The following is a 22,412-nucleotide window of genomic DNA, read 5'->3' as shown; positions in this document are numbered from 1 at the left end:
GTTACACAATATAAATTCCAAATATAAGCATACTTTGAAACACAGAGGTTCTATGTGCTAAAAATACAATAAATCGAAATCCTGTTGAATATTTTTTAATGAGGTATGCTCTCAAAAATTATGTTGATATTTCTCTTTCCCTTCTCTCCATATTTCTGAATGGCTATTCTATATATCCCAAATACCAACTTACGTAATGTATCGCAGTACAGATAAATTAATGGCAATGAAATTCATGACGGTGCTGTTGAATAATCTTTGTCAAAACAATTTAAGCTAGAAGAGACTTTAATATCACAACTAGGGTACATGCTACAAATTTCCACAAGATATAGCTGTGTTCGTTCAACTTGATTTTTAATGTTAAGAGATTTTCCTGAATCGGTTCTTCATTCCCCTCATTTCACACTTACACAACATTTATACATGTCTTCACCCATTGAATCTATCAAATGAACAAACTAACTTGTCCCCATAACACTGTAATGGAAACTCATAACTCCCTAATGCCCAAAGCTTGAATTGTGTGTTGAAAGGCATGTGAGAAGATAAAGTGTCCTGACACGAGCTCTGTGTTCTTACGATCTTTGCAGAAATTCTCATCCAGACTTTGAAGACCAACAAGCTCTCTCTTATTGTGGACCATCTTCCACCTATCCGCTGTTCTCTCCTTCGCCTTTCCACCAGAACGATACCACACAATTCACCCGAACGAACATAGGCATATCTGATAAACCTATCGCATACTCCAACAGGCAGTAAGTTCTTCTGCTTGACTTATAGTTTCGTTATCAAAAACTAGCTTGCTAAACATGCACTGTTATGTTGCGTTTTCTGAACCACTGAAAAGTAGGCGTGTATGTCGCAAGAACACCAGAATCAAATATTTTCTACATGTTTGGGAGAAGAACGATTGCCATTTAGTTTGAATGTTATTCTTTATACATAAAACATGATGCAATTATTACACAGAAGCATGCACATTACTTTAGCTACTAAGTTTCAGTATGATGCACCAGACATGGACACTAATAATTATTTATTTTTAAATGAAACTATGAAATGCATTAGCCATAGATTCCATTCGAAATCACACAAGAAAGAAAATTCAGCTCCCATACTTGTAGACAATATTATTCTCTATAGTTGAAAGCATGCTGATCACAGTTCAGTTTGCGTAGAATAGATAGGATAATTGTTTCATTTCACAGTTAGTTTTGCATCTTTATATTTATGTCTAACTGCATTATTATGTTTGTTGCTTATGGATATATTCGTATAATAGAGACTTGTTACAGTTCAAACCAATAATCTAATATTGGCACCTGCAAAAACTAATAAAAGTAAGTCCATGTACTAACAATGAAATAACATCCAAGTAATAATTCAGGTATTAATTGTGACATGTATCGCAAAATAAGAATATTTTTCATATACCTTTGCTTCTGGTTTCAATGCTTCAATGGGTAGTTTTCAAATTAAGATTATTTTTTCTCAAATAATACAAAACTACTTCAAACTTTCACTAATTTATTATTATAAGTTTAAATGGGTTACGTTCATGTCTTAACAATATCAAATAAAATAACAGGAAATTATCTGATTAATTTTAATCTGTGTGAAATACAAAAATTGCAGTTCCTAATCTATCAGGAATAGTTTCCGAAATATGCATTTTTTAAATATTACAATTCAATTATAGCTTAAATATGTGACAATTAACTTTCCATGTTAAATTCTCTATGTAGAAATATTTAACTTAATTGCAAACAGCAATGGGTGAAATATATTTTTACTAGTGATAATTGAAGTATGATTTTCCATATCATAATACAATAATAGCATTTTCTTCAGTTTTATTGTGAATTGATTTTGCTTTTATTTTCTACTACTTATCATTGACTGCTTCAGACACTAAGTTTGAAGTTGTAAATGAGTAAATCCGCATCTACTTTTGATAAAGGCATGCTTTAGCCTACTCTGTAGGAATAATGTAGTAATATATCGGTCACTTAGTGTGTTATGTTATTTCAAGCATATTCCAATGGAATGTGCTTTATCTTACATATAAATGATCAAGTTTGTGATTTTTGTAGTTTATCATAGTTATATTTTTCGGTTAATCATTACGAAGCGGGCGAATTATAAATTTATGAAATACATGACCAAACAGGCCCAGAGAACCTCTGGCTTCGTAGCAGGAGTTGTTAACCGCTAGACCACATAGACCGGTGACAAACCAAAGCGCCAACTGCACTTAAGATGCCATGTATAACAAACAAGACATGATAAATGTCCACTTAATAAAGCCTATAATCGAGACTGGACTTGTAATTGAAAATGGGGTCCAAATCATTGAAACATGCACTTTATGGGATTCGAAACCAGGTATCACTGCTTACAAGACAAGAACTTTATCCAATGCTGCCCAAATATTTAAGTAGTAAATGAAGGGCTGGAAGGTAAAACATGGTAAGTGACACTTTCGTCATTGTTGACTTTATTAAGCAGAAACGTTATTAGAAGATATATTGTAGATGATTGTCTGCATGCTAAAGATACGTGCGTAAAAATAAGCGGGACGTTTCGGGTCGAAAATGCCGGATTCTGCGCCATGCCTCGCCGTCTGCAGTCACGCGTTATCTCGGCCCCGAACCAAACTGAACGCACTGTAATTGTTTTCATGTTGTGCTTACCAATTTCAGAAGCCTCAAGCGAAAGTGGTCACTGTAACTCAATAATGACCAAAATGTCACTTACCCCCCCTTTCGTTCAAATAGGGCCATTGCAAGTAAATGTTAGTTTGATTTTTTTAAAAAAGAAAAAAAGGGTTTGCTCTGTGTAGAACAAACAGGCATGAAACGCGGGTATACTAATTATACATATTTTAATATTTTGATAGAAAGAACGTGTTCCAACTTTCATGCGGTTTACGTAACTGCGCAACAGGGGAAAGGTTTGAAATAAGAAATGAACTCATCTGATGTCATCGTAATGTCGCTTCATCGAGTCATTGGCGGACCGAAAACGAACTTGGGGAAAAGGGGCACGGCGGTGGAGGTGGAGGGGCCAGAGGAGGGAAAAACTGAAAGTACTTGATTCTATTATCTCTCCGGGAGGACCGGAAGGAGCGTAAAAGGCGAGCGTGGCCGTGTTCCGAGGCTCTTCCGGCCCGCTCGAGAGAAAGACGCGACGAGCAATTGCCGCATTTCAGTTATTCACTCCATCGGGGGGGGGGGGGGGGGCTGCATGCGTCGTCCGTGTGCGTGTGAGTTATTATCCTGCCCCGGTGCCTCGTTCGCATCAACGTCATCAGAGGGTTGACTCCGGAAGATGCGGCTAACCCTGTCACGTGATGGATGGCTCTATCAAAACAATGCTTCGTATGTAGATGTGTGTGCGGGCGGCTCGCACTATTAAAAAAAGAGCGAAGGGAGGAAAGAGAAGGACGAAGTTGACAAATGCATTTGCGGTCAATCGCAAGAATAATGGCCCCATTTCCTTGCATCGTTTCTTCTTGGTTAATTCAGCCAATATTTGAGATGATATATCGCGCACTTCCACGGTCAATATCGAACGCACGTGAACTTTATGTTTTGATATTAATGGACTAATTCAAATGTAAATTTGGTGCTGTGTCCTTTTATTACTCTGGCGGTTATTTTTTCCTGCGAGTTGCGAGTCTAAATAAATTGGCGCGGTCGGTGCGCATGGACTACGCATGCGTGCAATTGCTGGTTTTAAATTCTCTTGGTTGTCTCCGTGAAGGGGTCGGTGCCTGGCCTTCCGAATTCTCCGCTCTGTCACTTTCCATTTCAGCAAGTTCAACATGATCTCGCCTCCGAAGGTTCGGATTTGATCCATCGTTGTATTGTCCCTTCGTCAATTTCATCTGACCATCGGGGTGACCCTTTGCCAAGACTCCCAAATGTCAACCTCCCTTCCATGTAGTACAACCTCTGTTGCATTTTGCAGACTAGCGAGGCTCTGGCGTTTGGACTCACGACCAGTATAATCCTCCGTGAGGTTCGTGTTGCGTGCTCTCCGTGTGTGTTCGTGATTATCCTTTCATCCATTTCACCTTATCACCCTTCATCCTCATATTTGCGATTAGCCTAAAGTGGCAGAAAAGCAAAGTAATCAATCGTAACTCATCCTCATTGTCGTGATTTGCCTAAAGAGACACAAAAAGCAGCTAAAATAAGAAAATAAATTAAAAATGCAAATATAAACAAGTACTATACATAGAAAGACAAAACCCAGTGTGATGAAATTGTTGATATATAGTTTTACATGGAGTATGTAGTCTAATTATGTACAATTATGTCCGAGGCTACAGCTGTCCCGCCTCTTTTCAGAGATTATAAGACGGTGGAGAACGGATCGAAAATAACTAACCTACGTGGCAAAAATTTTTGAACTTAGAAACTCAAGAACAAGTTAGATCGTTTGGTATTGGTTGTGGCCTACCCGAGGAACTATAGGATCTACGAGTATCTCACCTCGTGAATTGTTTCCGTTGGCTTTCTGCAAGAAGTCATTAATTTGAATGATGTATTTAATTTGATGTGACGTGATATGATTTCTGCCACTTTTGGCTAATCTCGCCGATAAGGATGAGTGGTGATGTAATGAAATGGATGAAGGGACGCTCCTCACAAAGAACATCCATGTTCAGGTATGGATTCGAACCCGGGACCACCGGGGTTTGAATGACGTGTTAGCGATCTAATTTAAAAGAGATGAAAGCATTCACAGGGATACAATAGATGCAGGGTAATAATTTACTGTTCGAAATGGCACCTAGTACTAGCTGACAAATGAGAACTACTTCTTTCTGCCAATCATCTTTGTGGGTGTTTTCAATGCAGGGAGTATAATCTCGGTGGGCAAGCAACATGCATGTAGCAACGTTGTTTGTTTTTCAGAGACAAAAGGCAAAAGTCAACGAGAAAGATCAAAGTAGCCTCCAGTAAGTGATCACGGTCATATGAGCAAAATCTTTATTTAAAATAAATTATTACAAACACATAATACATTCAACAAATATAATCCTCAGTTCTTTTACAAAAAGTGTACATCATCAGCGTATGCAAATATGCATATTACAATGATAAAATAATATCGAGGCTTACGGTACCGCACACTATTTCAATGTAGCCCCACGAAAATACAACTAAGGCTGCGTTTTAATTCATGCAAAGTAATTAACATTTAAAATAAAGAAATAATTGTGGAATTAAAGGTATCCTTGTTGAATATCCAATAGTTAGGTCTATTGTTTTGACATTGCTTTCATTGTCAAGTTATTAAATTCACTCTAACTTGCTGGGATGAAGATGATGAGAACAACTAGCAGGCTTTGAGTGCGATAGCAACGCCGTCACCGCTAACAAGCCCAAATGGCAATACATGGCGATATACCCTGGGGACAGAAGGGGGACTTTGTTATGAAAATAGGAAATCCCATTTCTGCCGTAAATACAATTTGTAAGTTTTAATAGTAAGTACTTCGGCGGCTGATGTGCATCAGTCGGATGCGACTACAGAGCCTTGGTTTCGGGGGAGGGGGAGGGGGAGGAGGGGCATCGCCGGGATTGTGGGGAGAAGAAGGCGCTTTGCAGTTGAAGATAGATGCACCGTGCAGTCATCAAGGACAAAGGAAATGCAGCTGCCAGGATTTTGTCATTTTCATTTACAACTTTCCATTCTGATCTCTCGCTGCTAATGTTTCAGGTTTGTTCTAAAAGTTTAGTAATTGGACAGGATGAGGAATGATGTTGAGAGGGATAACAAATGTAGATAGGTAGTCACGTGTCTAACAAAATGAAACATTCTTTACGGTTCATTTGGAAGCGTTCCTTCAAACATTCTGCATTCACATTGCTTTATTTCGGCGGCGCCATCACATTTATATTGCAGCACACTTCTTAATTTCTTTCTCTTTTGGCTCTCTCAGCTGAGTTTAGCCATACTTGAAAAAAATACAATTATAATGCATATTTGAAATCATTGTTTTTTCCTTTACGTAACCTGAAAGAAAATAAAAGATTGATTGATTGAGTTGGTGTTTTAAGTCCAGTAAGCTTAATCGGGACTGGACCTACAGTTTAAAGTGATGTCCGAACAACTATGTGCCTCCACCGGGTATTGAACCCGGAACCTCTTGATTACAAGGCAACGACGTTACCACTACGCCATCGGGGAAGCACGAAAGAATAATAATATGATTAAGAAAATTTAAATAGAGTATGTTAATATAACTTTAATATTTGATTTAATATCGTTAATATGTATAGGGGTCCAACGGGATATTAAATAATAATATTTTATTTTAAGTGTTGACCACAGTATACAACCTTATACTAAGTCACATAAGAAGTACTAAATTATATGGAAAAAGTATGCAACACACTGCAAAATATTTCGAGAGTAACATATTTACATTTCGTTATGGGCTTCAACAAGATCCTCTACTATAGCTCTAATAATCGAATAATGCTGAAGAGATCAATGGTCAGATGCACCACCGTGTAAAATTTCTAGAATTAATTCATAAAACATCATCATTTGAATTATATATTAGTGTTCTTATTAGTTCACTACTATTCTTACTATTTACTAAAATTAAGGAATTTGTCTAGTGTTATATTTGGGAACCTTGTATGCAATAGCTCTCATATAATAATAATATACATTACGTTACGGAAAAGTTATGTAGATTTACATTTTCGTTTAGATAGCTTTTATTTGAAAATTGCATCTTCTTGAAAAGCAAAATCATTACAAGGAAATCAAAAAGAAATATGAAACATTTTTTACTGGAAACTACTCTAAGAAAATGTTACGTTTGTGCAGTAATTAACTTTGAATTAGATGATGTCAAAGAGTTTTTTTAATATATTTTTTTTTTACCTGTCGTTTTATGCTTCTCCTTCTAAACGTCGCAACGTACTCTTATGACTAGCGGAGCTTGAAGATCCCTCCGCTTTGAGACAAACTTGGATGGCGACACGCGTACGGACCTCTCTAGTTAATCCAAGTTCATCTACAAACGGCGCAGAGCTGCCCGAACGGGTCGACGTGGTCAGCAGAAGACCAGAGTCGGAGATCCTTTCGCACTCGGCTAAGGACGCCCCAAAAGCCGGTGTCCACCGCAAGTCTGCAGTGTTTACTGTGGCAAAGCTCTGGAAGACCGGAGAAGGGAACGGAATAAGAAGGAGGAGGATAAAAAAAGGGGGCGGAGGGAATCAACCCACTCTGGATGACGCATGATTCTTTCTTGGGAGCGCTTCGCTTTGATCTCCTGCGCTGCCACTTGTCGCAAGGCTCTGCTTTAGGGAAGGCCCTGCACGCAAAATTCGTGCGGAGAGAATGACAAGGTGGGGCGAAGAGTGGCGGGGGCTAATTTCGCTCCCGAGTTGAAGGAACCTCGAGGCTGCCTCCAAATTGCCAACAGGATTGAGTGTTATGCACCTTGTTGTCCCAAGTTTGGTGCTTTTGCACCCTGTGCAATTAGCACCTCATTATTCAGAGTTAGGTTCGGACAGGTTGAAAATCTATTATTTAACGAGGGTTGGCACACGGACGCAAAGGCAAGAAAGCAGAAACCGATAAGAACATAGAACCATAAGAATACACTTGCCAATGGTACATTTTCTAATTCACGTAATTTATCATATTCTTTATAAATTCATTGGACCGCCCACACTAATAGATCACTCACCTCCTCACGTTTCCTGCCTAACAATTCAGATTACTTTTCATCGTAGTCAATTGGATCCAAATTAGAAAGAATAGTTCCTAAATTGATTAATTTCCAAACCTAATATCGCAAGAACTGACTCTTTCAGTAGTCTACTATCCTCAATGATGAAACAACTACTCGTAATATCTTAAATTGCATTAATGAATAGTCGCTCCAGAGGACGGGCAAAGTTGATCTCCGTCGCGGAGTAGTTAGCACGACGTGCTACGTCAAGGATCTAGGGTTCGAATCCCGGCCTGGCATGGGTGTTCTTTGTGAGTATCCCTTCATAAATTTCATCATGTCATCACTCATCCTCATCTTCTTTACTCAGGATCTCTCTTCCGAAGCGTCTTGCTTGTGTTAGTCGCTCATCTAATCATCATTCATCTTCGTCATCTCCATTAGGCTAAAGAAGTAAAAAAAAAAGAAACGTATAAATGAAAAAAAATACAAAGAAATGTTACATGAACGGAACAATTTATATCAGGTATCGTTCAGAGGGTCTGTAAAATACCGTTTGAGCGAGAGAGAGGGAAAGCAAAGTGACTGGTGCAGGATCTTTGGCGGTGGCAGGAAGAGAGTGATGTTTTTTCATACATCCTTGGAGGAACACCAATGTCCAAAATGTGTTTCATTGATTACACAATTATCTTCATTAATTATTCAATGCCACGTAATGTAGGCAGTGAATTTCTTCAGATATCCACTATTCCAAGAATCCACGTGGATTTCTCATATTGCGTACAGATAGGTTGCAAAAAAACCCACGAAAATGATTGTTTACTTGCCGGAAAATGACAGCTGAAGGGGTGACACGCAGTTTTAAAAATGCTACTGACAGTTCATAAGAAACATTCTGGAGTGTAGCTTAGTTAACTCCAGCCGAGTTTTTTCCTGCCCGAATTTCATGGCACGGCCTGAGCGGCAAAGCACAAACGACTCGAGGCAGAGGCTCGGTTACAAGAGGGCGTCAGGTGCGGGCGTCTTCCCTCTTCTCAGCACCGCCGTGTGTGGTACCACGTGATTAAGTAATCCTGCATGCAGTGAACCTTAACTGGGAAACGACTGTCGGTTTGCTTTTGAAGCCGGAGGCAGGCTTCTGTTGGGACTACTTGGAACCAAATTAAGAAACCCAATGGACAAGTAAACAAATGAACATCTAAAGCGACACTGAATGAGCCTGTTGTATCCATTTCATTGCAATGATTTATGAGGTCCCTTTCCCTTCTTTCATTTAACTCTCTCTCTCTCTCTCTCTTTCTCTCTCTCTCTCCCCGAAGATTGTCTTTGTGGTCGCGAATCTTCTATAATCGCTTATGGGGCTCTCACTCCACGCGCTCTCTTCTTGAACCCAAGCAAATACTGGAATGGTAGCATGAAGGACCTGCACTCGAGACACCGGGGATGGTTGCAACACGTGCTCTGCCTCATCCAGGATGCGGCCTCCGTCGGTAGTCGTGTGTCTGTCTTGGGTGAGGAGGTTAAGACCAATTGTGCACATGTGGAGACTTGCACTCCTGTAAGCAGTAACCACTTCTCTCCACGTACCATTAATCTTGCATCCGACACGTTGTATCGTAATGTATCAATGTTGCCATACAGTCTACTGTTTGTACTTCTGTTACTTGATCAACTATAATGACGACAGCAGGGATATCATTGTGATAAAGTGGATGAAAGTAAATGCAAGTGCTAGTTGTTCGAATCTCGTGAATACCGATTTCGACTTTTGGGGCTAGGAATCTGACATTTTGTCAACTTACATAAAGTAAGTTGTTTATTTAACTTCCGGAAAATCAACTTTCTTACCATCGACTTCTACTTTAACCAATCACAATTCAGCAGCTAGGTTTTCAGGAACATTGAAATTAAAACTCAGATAGTGTCGTACCAGAGCAAATTTAATTCAATCTCATAAATATCAAATTGCTCACAAAAAAAGTCGTAACAACATAATTATAAAGATATTTCATAATCTTCTTCAGGTCTTCAACAACTTTATAAAATATGAATTCATCGTGCTACATTTTTTACTCAGCACATTATAATCTTCAATCAAATGTTCTAGGGTTACCAGCGAGGTTGAGTCGGCGTTTCTTCCATAGGTCTGAGGTCATACGGTGCTCTCATCATCAGGGAACCATACAATAATACGCTTTATTAAAGTTTCAATCCATTTACTTATTTATATAAAATAAACTTGCGTACAAAAGTTCCTACTTTTGCTTTTTATGTAGATATTTAAAAATGTCGTATCATGTAGCTAAAAATCTAAAATTTCGTCGTATTCAAATTAAAACGTCCTTAGTTTATAATAGTTGAAGAAATTCTGAAATATTGATGAGAACATTTCATGATCAGGTACATAGAAGCGCAGAAAAGCGACGCAAATACAAGAAATTATACAAATCTTAATACAAAAAAGAGTTTGTCCTCACTCACTGACTCATCAACGCACAGCCCAAACCCATGGAGATTTTAAGGATGTCCTCCTCTTATGACGTAAGCAACGCTAAGAAAGGGTTTTCCGAAATTCATCCCTTAAGGGAAGACATCTTGAGCCCCTGGCCTTAGGAACATGAAAATCCTTATATTTACGAGTATAAACAAAAAGTCCTCAACTGATGGCTCTCTGTGTAAAATACATCTCGAAATGGTTGTTTTGCGAACTAATACAGCGCGCTGGTTGCTAATCATTAATAAATGGAAACTGTCATCAAATATTTACGCAGCATATCTTTGTTATATTGAACGTTTTGGTTATTTATTTTTAACATATAGAAATTGTTTTCGCTTAAATGCTGCGAACGTAAATCGTGATTCAGTTTGAGTAACTCCTGATTTACCTTCGTTGGCATTAGTTCTTAGTTTTAGCAAGGGTACAATAACTTGCGCACGTAAATTGTCGTCACCTATCGAGTTGAACAATTTGTTGTTCTGGTCGCAGTTGCTGTAAGCCATGCTCAATTTGAAGAGAACAAAATGAAGAGCATAGAAAAAGTCTTGAAGAAAAAATACTAATCGGGCAATTCCTGCGCCGCAAGACGACGGCAGCTGACGAACTTCACAAAGCAAACTGCTCGCCTCCTAATTAGAATTCGTTTAAGGAATTCGGCAGAAAGCATATGGCAGAGAAAGGTTCTTTCTGGTCCCACCCGAGGGGCCTACCGCAGACCGAGGAAGCATCGACGCCCGCCCGCCAGGACCCTCGTTGCTCGCTCCGACCGCACAGCGCGCGTGGAATGCGAGTCGGATCAGTGGCAAATTCTCCGCCGACGAAATCGGAACACAATGAAACCTTTCTCCTCTTGCCGGTAGCATGCGTTTTCGGCCCCGTCTATTCTTAGAGTATCTCCGCTAACCGCGGACCGGCAGGAAGATGGTTCAAAACCAATCCATATATTCTTCCTTCCTTGGCTCTCTGTAGAGATGGTACCGAGACGGCTATTTAAAATTACAGACGAGAACGAGGCATTTCCAGAATTGTCGAGACGAGAACGAGAAGGAAACGAGACAGAGACTCTCGGCATGGGCGTCCGTCCGTAGGAGGAATAAGCAAGTGGAAAGGGGGGGGGGAATGAGGCACATTTTCAAAATTTGGTTTTTCATGGGTGAGCACGGCCCCCCTGCCCCCCCCCCTTCCGGACGTCCATGACTCTCGGTATTGTTGGAGACTCTGGTTCGATATTTGAAAATTTACCTAAACCAAATCTTATTTACCTTTCGACTTCTTTATACTTACCAAATGGATTATTAATTACGCTTACAGAAACTACAAAGCCAATCCATTAGTGATAATTATGAGCCTGTACCGAGTGTTTTCTTTGAGAGTTCGTAGCGTCCAAATCAGATGCCAAACCAAAAAAGCTTTGTTATGGAAAGCTGTTTTCCTTAATGATGTCTGCATGCAATGAAAGTTCTTGTTTGTTTGTTTGCTTAAACTATACTTTGAGACTCGAAGCGAAACCGAGATGTACCCTTCGAGACCAAGACGAGAACGAAACGGATGTTTATAAGATCGAGACAGAAAGAAGAGATTCTGCCAAGTTTCGGCTCGATTTGATCCATTGCTCTCAGCTCCTGATCATCTACAATCCTTTTCTAAAAAGAACTTGTGCACATGATATAGATAGCTGTTTTACCATAATATTCAGCAAATAGCTTAATATCTGTTATTCACTTAATGTGAGTATCCAGCTATTTTCTCACTAAGCATGAAAACAGTACAACTCCTTCGGGTTTCCAATTTTTTGTTAACTTTGACTGATGTACAGTCACTGGCAATAAAAATGTGACACCTGGATTCCTTGCTTCCCTACAATTTATTATGTGTGTTGCCTACCTCGACGGCGAGGAGTGGATTTTAAAAGCAAATTTTCAAAGGCAACTTCTACCACGGCCGTAGAGGTAGGCAACACACATATTACCTTTCAGAGAAGCTAGCATTTCAGGATCCAGTTGTCAAATTTTTAGACTATACATAATAAAAATATTGACACTTTAGTGATTGTACAGAATACTTATTTCGAAAGGTTATTATTATGACATGTATGGAAATTAAATAACAAGGACAATGCATGGTTCAACATAACGTAACATTGAAATGCAACAGATCATGCTTTGAGTCCCGATAAAGTCACATTTCAATATTTTTTTACATCTGAACGCCCATCCTACACATGCCAAATTCAATGTAAAACTTGCATACACTTATTAAATATTGAGATAATGTTCCAGTGTGCAGTAACGGGTTGCATCGGAAGCGGAGCGTCTTGGTTTTGTTGTTCGCCGATTCCTTGGCATAATTAAACTTAATGAAACGTTAAAAAGAGCATTAGTCCGTTCCTGTGCAAACGTCAAGAGCTGAACGCTTACTCAAGCAGACGAAAGCTTCCCGATTTCACCATTAATCAGCAAGCGAGGCGGAGGAGAGACCGGCCGGGGGGCAAGGGTAGGGGGAGGCGGCGGCACTTGCACAAGGAAACCTCCGGGGCATTGCTCCACTCTGTCGCCCCCGGAGTAGCCCGGAAGCGCGGTTGTTCCCCGAGGAATCGGGGGACCTTCGGCGAGCAGCCACTTCTGCAGAAGCAGCTTCGGATCGGAAGAAATATGGCATCTGGCGTTATTTCAAATTGGTGAAGGAGCTGCGGGGGAATGGTCAGATGCGAAAGGTTTTCCGGTTCAGGAACAGGTACTGAAGGGGGTGGTGGAATAACACGAAAGGGCACAGCCGAGAAACGTAGCAAAGTATTAAACGCGAAACGGATTGAGCGCAAACGGAATAAGAAGCGATAGAATAATCGCAATATAGAATATGCCGGAAGCCAAAATGTAAACGAAATAAACGTGACAGGAACAACCGCGCTTAATTCCTTTTATGGTAGTTTCTTCTTCTTTCTCTACTCCTTATGCCATTACAGCGTCGGGGATGTTGTAGTTTCTGCCGTATTTTATTGTGTATATGTTAAGAGTGTGAAGACTCAGAATAAGCAGTTTTTTCATTCGTTTTTAAAAGTATATCTACCAAAAAATATTAGGGTTTTCCCCGATGGCGCAGTGGTAGCGTCGTCGCCTTGTAATCAAGGGATCACGGGTTCGATACCCGGTGGAGGCACTTTAAACTGTAGGTCCAGACCCAATTAGCTTTGCTGTGCACAAAGTGGACTTAAAACACCAACTCAAGCCAAACCAAAAAATGTTACCTTGAAGCGTTTCCCCTTTGTACCTAATTGTAGCAAAATATGGACCCATGGTGTTGGAAATCATTACAATCAATTGTACTTATAATTCACCTGCAAACAAATGGTTGCTAAGATGTGTTGGAAACTGAATTTAGATCTAAATCGTGGAAGGAAGGTACTGAGTTATCCGAAGGAGGGTTTTTCTTTAGAGTTTTTCATTTTGGAGACTTGAAGTACTCGGTGGTAAGAGTGGAATCACAATGATATAAATTATCCATTTTGCTACATAATCATATTTACTTAGACACCAAAGAGAAGCAATATCTTAACACAATAAGATCGAAGATTCCCTAGCCTTCTGCAAAGGATTCAAAACCACAAGGATTTTGTACTAAGTACTTCATGCTATCAAAAAGGTTGATTGATTTGGTTTATTTTACTTGCCATTTTTGACTAATTGCGAAGATGACAATGAGTGATGAAATGATGACATTTATAAACGAACGCTCACAAAGACAGCCACGTTCAAACCGGGATTCGATCGCGGGACCCCTGACGTCGTAGCACGCTGTGCTAACCACTCCAGCCACGGAGGTCGGCATCAAAAGGTTGAGGTTCCATTGTGTCATAGAAATGCAAGACACAAGAAGGCAAATTTTAGAAAAAGAATCGTAAGTGAAAACTGAAAATAGAAACTGCATAGAAATGGCTTGTAATAAAATGCAAAAGAGTACGCAAACAAGAAATATAAACAAGAGATAAACAAAATTTTTGAAAAATATAGTACTACTTTCCTTGTCTTCAAGAGTTGATTTGATCAGTTTTATGTGGCTTATTTTACCTCCAGATGAAGTGTGGACCAATCATAAATATCCATCACCAAGGATATTCGAGGAGCCTTCATTTCGTACATTACACCACTGAAACCACCAGGTCTAATAGATTTGCCACACCAATTTAAGAACAGTACCCAAATGAGTGCCGTTATAGGACTAAAATTAATTTCCGAACTGCGTATTTTTAAAGGAGAGTTCCTCATCGAGAGGCTAACGGACTAACAACGTTTCCTTGTGGACTTGATTGCGGCTGTAACTAGCCGTGCTGCAAAAAGCGGGATTGCAGAGAGCAGAGCATGCCGGGAGAAGCAGCTAAGAGGATTCCTTCGGTCGTTACTTCCCCTCCTCCTCCCCTCTCGCCATGTCTGTGTTGCTCCCTCATACTCCTAGATGACGTTTTATTTCGCCAATATCTAGATAATGCACTTGTCAGGGGTAATAAGCCTTAATGCACTCCTCCAGTGTGGCCACTTTATGTCGGGTCCAGATAATGTAGATTACGGGCGCTGGCTGGGTCTGTGCTCGGCTTGGGGTTCAATTTTGTGTGGAGCGTTGTATGGGTGGGGGATCTGCCCCCTCTCCTGCTCCTATTTTTTGGCGATGAATGGCAAAAGCCTTCCCCTCCTCCGAGGAAGGGTGAGAGAAAAATATGAGTGATGAATCACTTGCTTGATTGAAACAATATAGTTCCAAAGCGCAAGTGGGGATTCGCTGGTAGACCAGGGGAGGAGTTTTCTCAAAATGTTTCCAAATCAATTACATCAGGATGCAATGATCTTGTCTTACAGTAACCTCATTGTAATTTTCGAAGGAGTTAAAAATTATGCAGTCAAAAATGTGTATTCTTCCTTTTGACGTCGTTCTTCTGCATTGTGACAAAGCGCAACGATGTGGATGCATGATGATTTTACAATATTTATAAAGGAACACTAACAAGGAAACACTATGCCTATAAGACAGGAACATTGGCCATCTGTAGGAAGACCATAAGTCAACCATTGAACAGTCTCGTTCACCAAGCCAATAAAAAGATAAAAATTATGTCGGAGAATTTATAGAAACTACATATTATATTAGGACAGAAATGTTATAGTAGAGTGATTTTATTTTATTTCTGTCCTTTTCGTTTCTTTCATATCGGGCATTTCGTTTGCTGTTGTGCTACCTATGTGTTTTGTTATGACAATAAGTTTATTCTCAGCCCATAAGAAAAGATGACTTGATCTATGCGAAATAGTGTTCACAAATGTTGAAACTGTTAAAAACACAATGTTATGAACTGTCATAGTGATAACGCTCTTACTTTTATCAAGGGATCCGATCCCCGTTGGAGGCACAATGGACAATGGTTCGTATTCCTCTTTAAACTGATGAACCTATCTGAGCATAATGTGAACTTAAACAAACCTATAGAAGGAACCAGTGGCTTCACATTGCCTTCTTTTCTTAGAAAGTTCTGTAACTAAAATTTGAATTAGTAACCCAACACTATGGTATATACCGGGTGTTACACTCTCCACTATGGATAGCCAAAAGTAACTACATTTTCTGTAACCCCTTCGAATATTTGGTTTTTATCCTTTTGTAGTGGTAGCGAAAGCATAAAGAATTGCAATAAACTATGATGACTTTCCACTTATTGTCATTTTTGTTATTATATTTATCATCCTAGGAATAACCTAAAGAATACAAAAAACATGTAATGGTTTAAAATGCATGTAAGCTGTTTCTAAATCTAAAAAGGGAATTCAAATACATTGTTGTGACAATGTATGGTGTATTATTTACGTGCTACTGAACAATATGTCTGTCCTGTCCGCCGTTTGTGAGTTGGGCCTCTAAATAACAGCAATTGTTTCGAGCAATGTATTACTCAGACATGCACAAAATGTGTTTTTTAAAAATTATATCCTTGTAGATATGCACCGTTTCGTTCCATCCCTCCTCACTTGTTCACTTCTATTCACATGTGTCAAGGCCATTATTCCCATGCATGTTTACTGACCAAGAGGCAAAACACGCGCGAATAAAATAATCATGGATCATATCATCTTTGTTGGATGCTGTACATTGCCTGCATTTACATAATACTCACTTTGACTTCTGTTTGGTATCTCTCGTTCAAGTGGATTTATTGGCTTGTCATCCATTCCTATTACTTTTATCTTAGGTTTCGAATGAGTAATCTGACAATAGCTATACTCACAACTATGAACTCCCCCCACCAAATGTTATATTTTCTCTGATTACAATTATAAAAAATTACGATAACGAAAATGTGAGGGAGCAAAAATTACAAAAATCTTTGCTTTTACGAAGCGTAATTAAGCGGATTTGTAGATAAATTAACACAAAGAACGCAAACACAATAATGTATAACTATACACAATCTTCTTTAAACCTGCCTTTCATATACAGAAAGATTGAAAAAAATATTATTCTCTGTTTTCAAAATTTCAATTTCGGTTTCTTAACACAGATAATAGTAATTTTTTTTCTTAAATGCAAAAACCATTATTTTTTTTAATTTACAGAAAAACTCTTCATTTTGTTTTCTAAGTAAAGAGTAATTTATTCTTGTCGTTTTCATTGGAAAGATCATATTTTCTGTAATGAAAAAACCTCTCGTTTTGTACAAGCAAAAAAATATTAGCTTTGTTCTATCACCTAAGGTTTCTTAATTTCGTACTTTTCTCTGAGAATTTTTTAAAATTTTATTTTAACATTATTTGCTTTCTTCGTGTTTATATATTTTAAAAGTTTCTACCTTCATGCATAATAAATCCCTAAATATGTTAGAGTATGAATTATTTTCAGTTATGCATAAAGCCCGGTATCCACTTGCTGCAAACCAGCGTATCGTATCCCCGTTCTGTATCAGTTTATTCGAAAAAACTTGCAACGCTCCGTTTCAAAATGTGAGAAAAGATACGCAACGGACCCGATCGCTCATTTGGCGGTTTTTCCCCGTCACATCAAAGGAAGGATACGATACGCGGTGGAGGGGCAGTGTGGACAGGCATGCGCGCGTTCAGTTGCCTCGTTGCATCATCCTTCAGTGTGTAGTGAGATCTGTGAATGACAGTACGTCCCATTGTCAATTTATTATCTTTATTATGGAGTGGGATAAGGAAATTCTATTGCATTTATTGATATATGTATGTAAGAAATATGGAATCCTGTGGGACCCTAAACACCCGGAGTACTACAACAAAATGCAAGCAATTGTGACAACAACTCGAAGTCAGTCGGATGCATCCGAGTAAAGTTTTTGTATAATCCGCTGATCTGCTGCAACCGCAAATCTGCCAATAAGCTGCTTCCACTATACAGTTCACGGTTCACGTACATGTTTGTCATCCACCCAAGTGGTGATTTGCGTTTTTTTCTTTTATAATAAATCGTAATTAATGAAAACATATGCGGCTGCTGGCACTTGCTGCGGTGTACTCATCGTCATTTGAGACCAGACTGTGAATAAAAAGAACGGACTACCGTATCAATCATGCTACAGGGTGGATGATACGCAACGCAGTGATGATACGCTACAAATCGGGCTCCGGGGATACGATACGCTGGTTTGCAACAAGTGGATACCGGGTTTAACGCTTTGTGCAGATGGTCTATTAGTAATATTACTTTACTAGGTCTGAGAACAATTTTTTGTAAAGGAAATAGTTATTTAGGAAATAGACAAAATAAACAAATATTAGTACTGTATATATTTTAGGTTTGCCAACTCATTGGCTTCCATTTTAAAATGTCATTCCAACATAAACCTGAAAGTAAATCTCCAACAAATGCATGTCCCTTTGCCTTTACAGGATGTTTGGTATATCAACTAATGCTTTGCCTCTCTGTTTCCCGCAGGTACTACGAAACTGGTAGCTTCAAGGCGGGGGTCATCGGAGGGAGCAAGCCAAAGGTAGCCACGCCACCTGTGGTGGACGCAATAGCCAACTACAAAAGGGAAAACCCCACCATGTTTGCTTGGGAAATCAGGGACAGGCTTCTGGCCGAGGGAATTTGCTCGCAAGACAACGTGCCAAGTGTCAGTTCCATAAACAGGTAAGTTTCGACGTATGTCACATGTAAAGGTATATGTCTAAAATGATCTGTGATCTTAAAATATCGCGGTTTGTTTATTATACTTGATTTCAGGATGACTTTTCTCCCAAAGAGACATTATATTTCTATGATCGAGTACCTGTTTCGAGCCTCACATTCACTGCTGCATAACCTTTTTCGTTTACCTTTTAAAGCCATCTACCATAAAAGACTATTAATACGAAACTTAACAAATAAAATATAATTTTCGTCAAATAAGTATTCAATTCTATGAGAAATAATTCTTAACTCTTTCAATGTTGGGTAGGGATCTGCTCTGATTGTACTACAAAAATAAAACTATAATTTTTTGGAAAGTATTCACATTTCCAAGATAGATGCGGCTCCAACTTTTAGACTGTGAAAGAGATTTTTCTTCGTGAGAAAATAGCTCTCAAGAACACTTTTGAAGTAGCAGAACAAAGTTACATTTCAGTTTAATTTTTACAGTATTTATAAATAGTTTTGTTGTATCCTACCTGTACCCAAAACACCAAAATTAAAAAAAAAACTATATATTCTACGCGGATGGATATTAATAATTTATGGAAACTGTACAAAGTACATTGTGGCAACGAACACTAATTTAACAAATTACATGTATACAAATGATGCAGCAACAAAATAAGTTTTCATTACTTCGGGATAAAGAAAGGAATAAAACAGATTTCCCCTAGCATAAGACTTTTCGTGGTTGCTACAGCGCGATAGCCATTCCCACCATTATCCCCTGAAGAAGAAAAATTACATTTCCTTTTATATTATCGCTGCAAAATACCAGAAGAAGCAGAAAATATACTCGTTTCTCCTCCCCTCTTCCTGCGAGATGAGAGCAAGAAAGAATATTTGGCGTCGAAGCTCTTCAGTCGGTCCGCGCGACTCTCCACCAAACGACTTTTCTTGCCGGCATTTTCTCCCGACCACTCGGACGGCGATTTGGCGGGAAAACTTCAAGCGCTGGAAGCACATAATCATCCTCCGAGGCGACGAACCTCTAATATTTTCTCCTTTTCTCTGTCAAGTCAGGAAGGAGGCTTTTCTACTCCGCTATCTTAAAGAAGAGAACTATTTCCTTTGTAATTTAGCTGCATGTTTCTAAGCAGCAGTTCCAGTTTTGAGTTGGAGAAGCTATCCTCATGTAGGAAAGATAAAATTGCCACATGTATATCTCGTATGTGTATGCGATTGCTTCGATTATTTTCCTAGTAACTATAAATATAGTTCACCCATATACAATACTATTGGTCGGGATTAATCTGTTAGCTAATATCCGTATATTTATGTGCCTTTCTATGAAGGGAAACAAGGCCTTATGACCTTCAAACAACTTGTATCCAAATATGCGTTCATAGTGTTCACACAGTAATAACATGTCATGATAATGACACCGTGAATTTCGAATACCATTATATCATGGAACTGAAACGCTTCAATTTGCTTGAATAACAATATGTTCCATTGGCGATTAATTATAGTAACTTCATTATTTCAAAATTTAAAGGAAGCACAAGTAATATCAAGTTTCGGAAAATTTGCTGTTTATGAACCTTCCAATTTATAAAATTTCTTCCTCGGAAATTCCAAGACATGCAGGGATAGTACATATATTTAGTAAGGACTATGGAGGTGCATGTCGTAAGTAGATAGTGGGTGCACATTAGCAAAAGAAAAGTGCACTCGTTCCACTGTGTAGAAACTTATATCCTTAGACGGTATGCAACCCGTATGTTAGAGGGTCATTTGAGTTGCCTGTCTGTAATAGCGCAGGAACTACTATTCTGATTGCTTTATGTCCCTTTTATACCTGTTAGGGTTAAACACTTTACCCCGCAACGATACGTTTTACCTGACATTATAGGGTGAAGTATACTAACAGAGGGATCAGTGTTGAACACAAGCTGTTTCCTCCAAGGGTCCCGGGTTCGAATCCCGCTCGGGGTTGATTGTTTGTGAATGTCTATTCATCAATTTCATCATTTCATCACTCATCCCCATTTTCGCAAATTAGCCATGAGGCACAAAACGCGAAGTAAAATAGACTAAATCAATCAATCAATCATTCAATCAAACAAGCTGTTTTCTCTACAGACTAAGAGAATTTCTTGGTCTGGAGATAGTAAAATATCTACTTACATTTGGAGATCATAATTCCATTTTTATGGTTTTCCATGGTAAATACAAAAATATTGCGTTTAACCAAATTGTTTTTTTCATACAACTTATTTCGGTTTTTAATTGGGCGATTATTCAAGTATACCATACACAGAAAAGTAAATGCATCAGCTGAAACAAAAAAAAATACATAAAGTCTGTAACTCAGATTGAATATTTAAGTGTATTGTTGAGAAGGATTCAGAAAGATGCATCTAAAACGCATCATTGATGCATTATAGTACAGATCGACATAAGAAGAAATACTCATCTGCATCACCACTTTGTAGTTACCTTTACAAATGATATTCATAAATGCATCAAACTGTAAACCTGATTCTTAGCAACCCAAAAAAACACACTTTCGTGCATCAATTGGATTTGATACATTTAGTTTTCTGTGCGTAACGCAATATTATACCCTGTAAACATGCGCTAGTTAACAAATCAGCAATAAATGTTTTATTCTCTACCAGAATTAAGCAACCCTTGCTTAAAGAAAAATTCTCCATTTCCCTTTTAAATTTCTTCATTTAGCATTTTTAGGGGCAAATTAGATCGCAACAATAACCCTCCCGGAAAAGCATGGATTTTTTGGAAACTTTCCTTTCCGCCCCTTCCTTTCGCCGAGCACCCCCAACAAATCTCTGCCCGATCCGTGGGTGTGAACAGCCGGCAGGGCCTATTAAGCCGATGAGATCATGAATCAACCCCGCTCTGGACGAAGCATTCGAACAAAAATGGCTACCAGCTGACAACCCATTTCGTTAAGGTCCTCCCAGCGGGCCCGTAGTTCGAGAAACAAGTGTTCCCGCGGGAAGGAGCAGCAGAGATTTAGTGTATAACATCTGTCCTGATCCCTCCTATTAATAAAGGCAGGAGTGATCGTGTGAGACGCAGACACTTGAGAACCAATTCAAATAGCAGGGCAGAACTTCCCAAAACGAAAGCAAAATTTGCAATCATGTACGTTATTTGTGCGTTGGAATAATAGTGTGAACGGTGTCAATTTTATTTAATGTAAGAAGTCATCAATCAATTAGTATAAACTTTTAGCAAACTAACTGCTTATAAAAGTAAACTTCACGGTTTGTCCGTAGGTGCTTGATCACGTTGAAGGATGACTTACAATCCCGCCATCTTATAATCAATTTTCGTCATCGCCGCGATTAGCCAGGATTGGAAGAAAAGTGACATATAAAAGATACATACAAATTAGAGTGTTGCATCGACGCTTTTTGCTCGATCGTCTAATAGTTCGCACGGATGACGCTAGATGACTTACGGAATCGACTGCTTCTTCGCTCGAGCAAATAACGCTCGAACAGGCAAACGATCGCGTATCCCACGTACAACCATAATTTGTCTGTGGTAGTGCACCTTCAAAATTGCTTCGTGAAGTGAAAGACGCAGTGAAATTGAAACTGAAGAGAACATAGTCATCATATCCATGTTAAAATGTAATTTAGTCTATCTTTCCAATACAAAGCAATATACGAAAATGAATAGATGATTATGGGCTGAAACTACCAGCACGAATTTTACACATATATTTGTACGATTATTGTCACATTGAAATGATATTTGATATTGTATATATTCGAGCGAATCACACTCGAGCGTGGGAGATTCGATCGAGTTTGAGCGAGCGAAAGTGGTCCAATGCAGTACTATAATACAAATGCATTTCTCTCAATTTAAAATAAGCCAAGAGAATGTGTAGCCAAAGATCCAAGAAGCTTTACCAACTTCCAATCTTGATGTCTCCATTTATGGTTTATTTACTTCTCTATTCTTTCTATTGGCTTAATTGCGAAGATGAGGATGACCGATGAGCAGATAATTAATGCTGGTACAACATAATTAATCGTCCATGTCTGACCGGTG

At 38.9% G+C, this 22,412-nt stretch overlaps 1 protein-coding gene across 9 annotated transcripts in view; it reads left to right on the top strand.

The window, feature by feature from the left end:
- Positions 1–22,412, top strand: part of LOC145994950 (paired box protein Pax-5-like) — a 288,640-nt gene that overhangs the window by 186,239 nt on the left and 79,989 nt on the right. For all 9 annotated transcript variants that reach the window (XM_083131471.1, XM_083131468.1, XM_083131476.1 and 6 more), the window contains one exon: positions 18,138–18,335. In XM_083131471.1, the coding sequence (XP_082987597.1) occupies positions 18,138–18,335 (198 nt within the window). The remainder of the gene's footprint in view (positions 1–18,137; positions 18,336–22,412) is intronic.

This window comes from Lepisma saccharinum, chromosome 11, assembly GCF_977018435.1.
Source record: "Lepisma saccharinum chromosome 11, izLepSacc3.1, whole genome shotgun sequence".
Classification (NCBI taxonomy): Eukaryota; Metazoa; Arthropoda; class Insecta; order Zygentoma; family Lepismatidae; genus Lepisma; species Lepisma saccharinum.
Note: the sequence above shows the minus strand (reverse complement) of the source record. Positions and strands in the feature narration are given on the sequence as shown.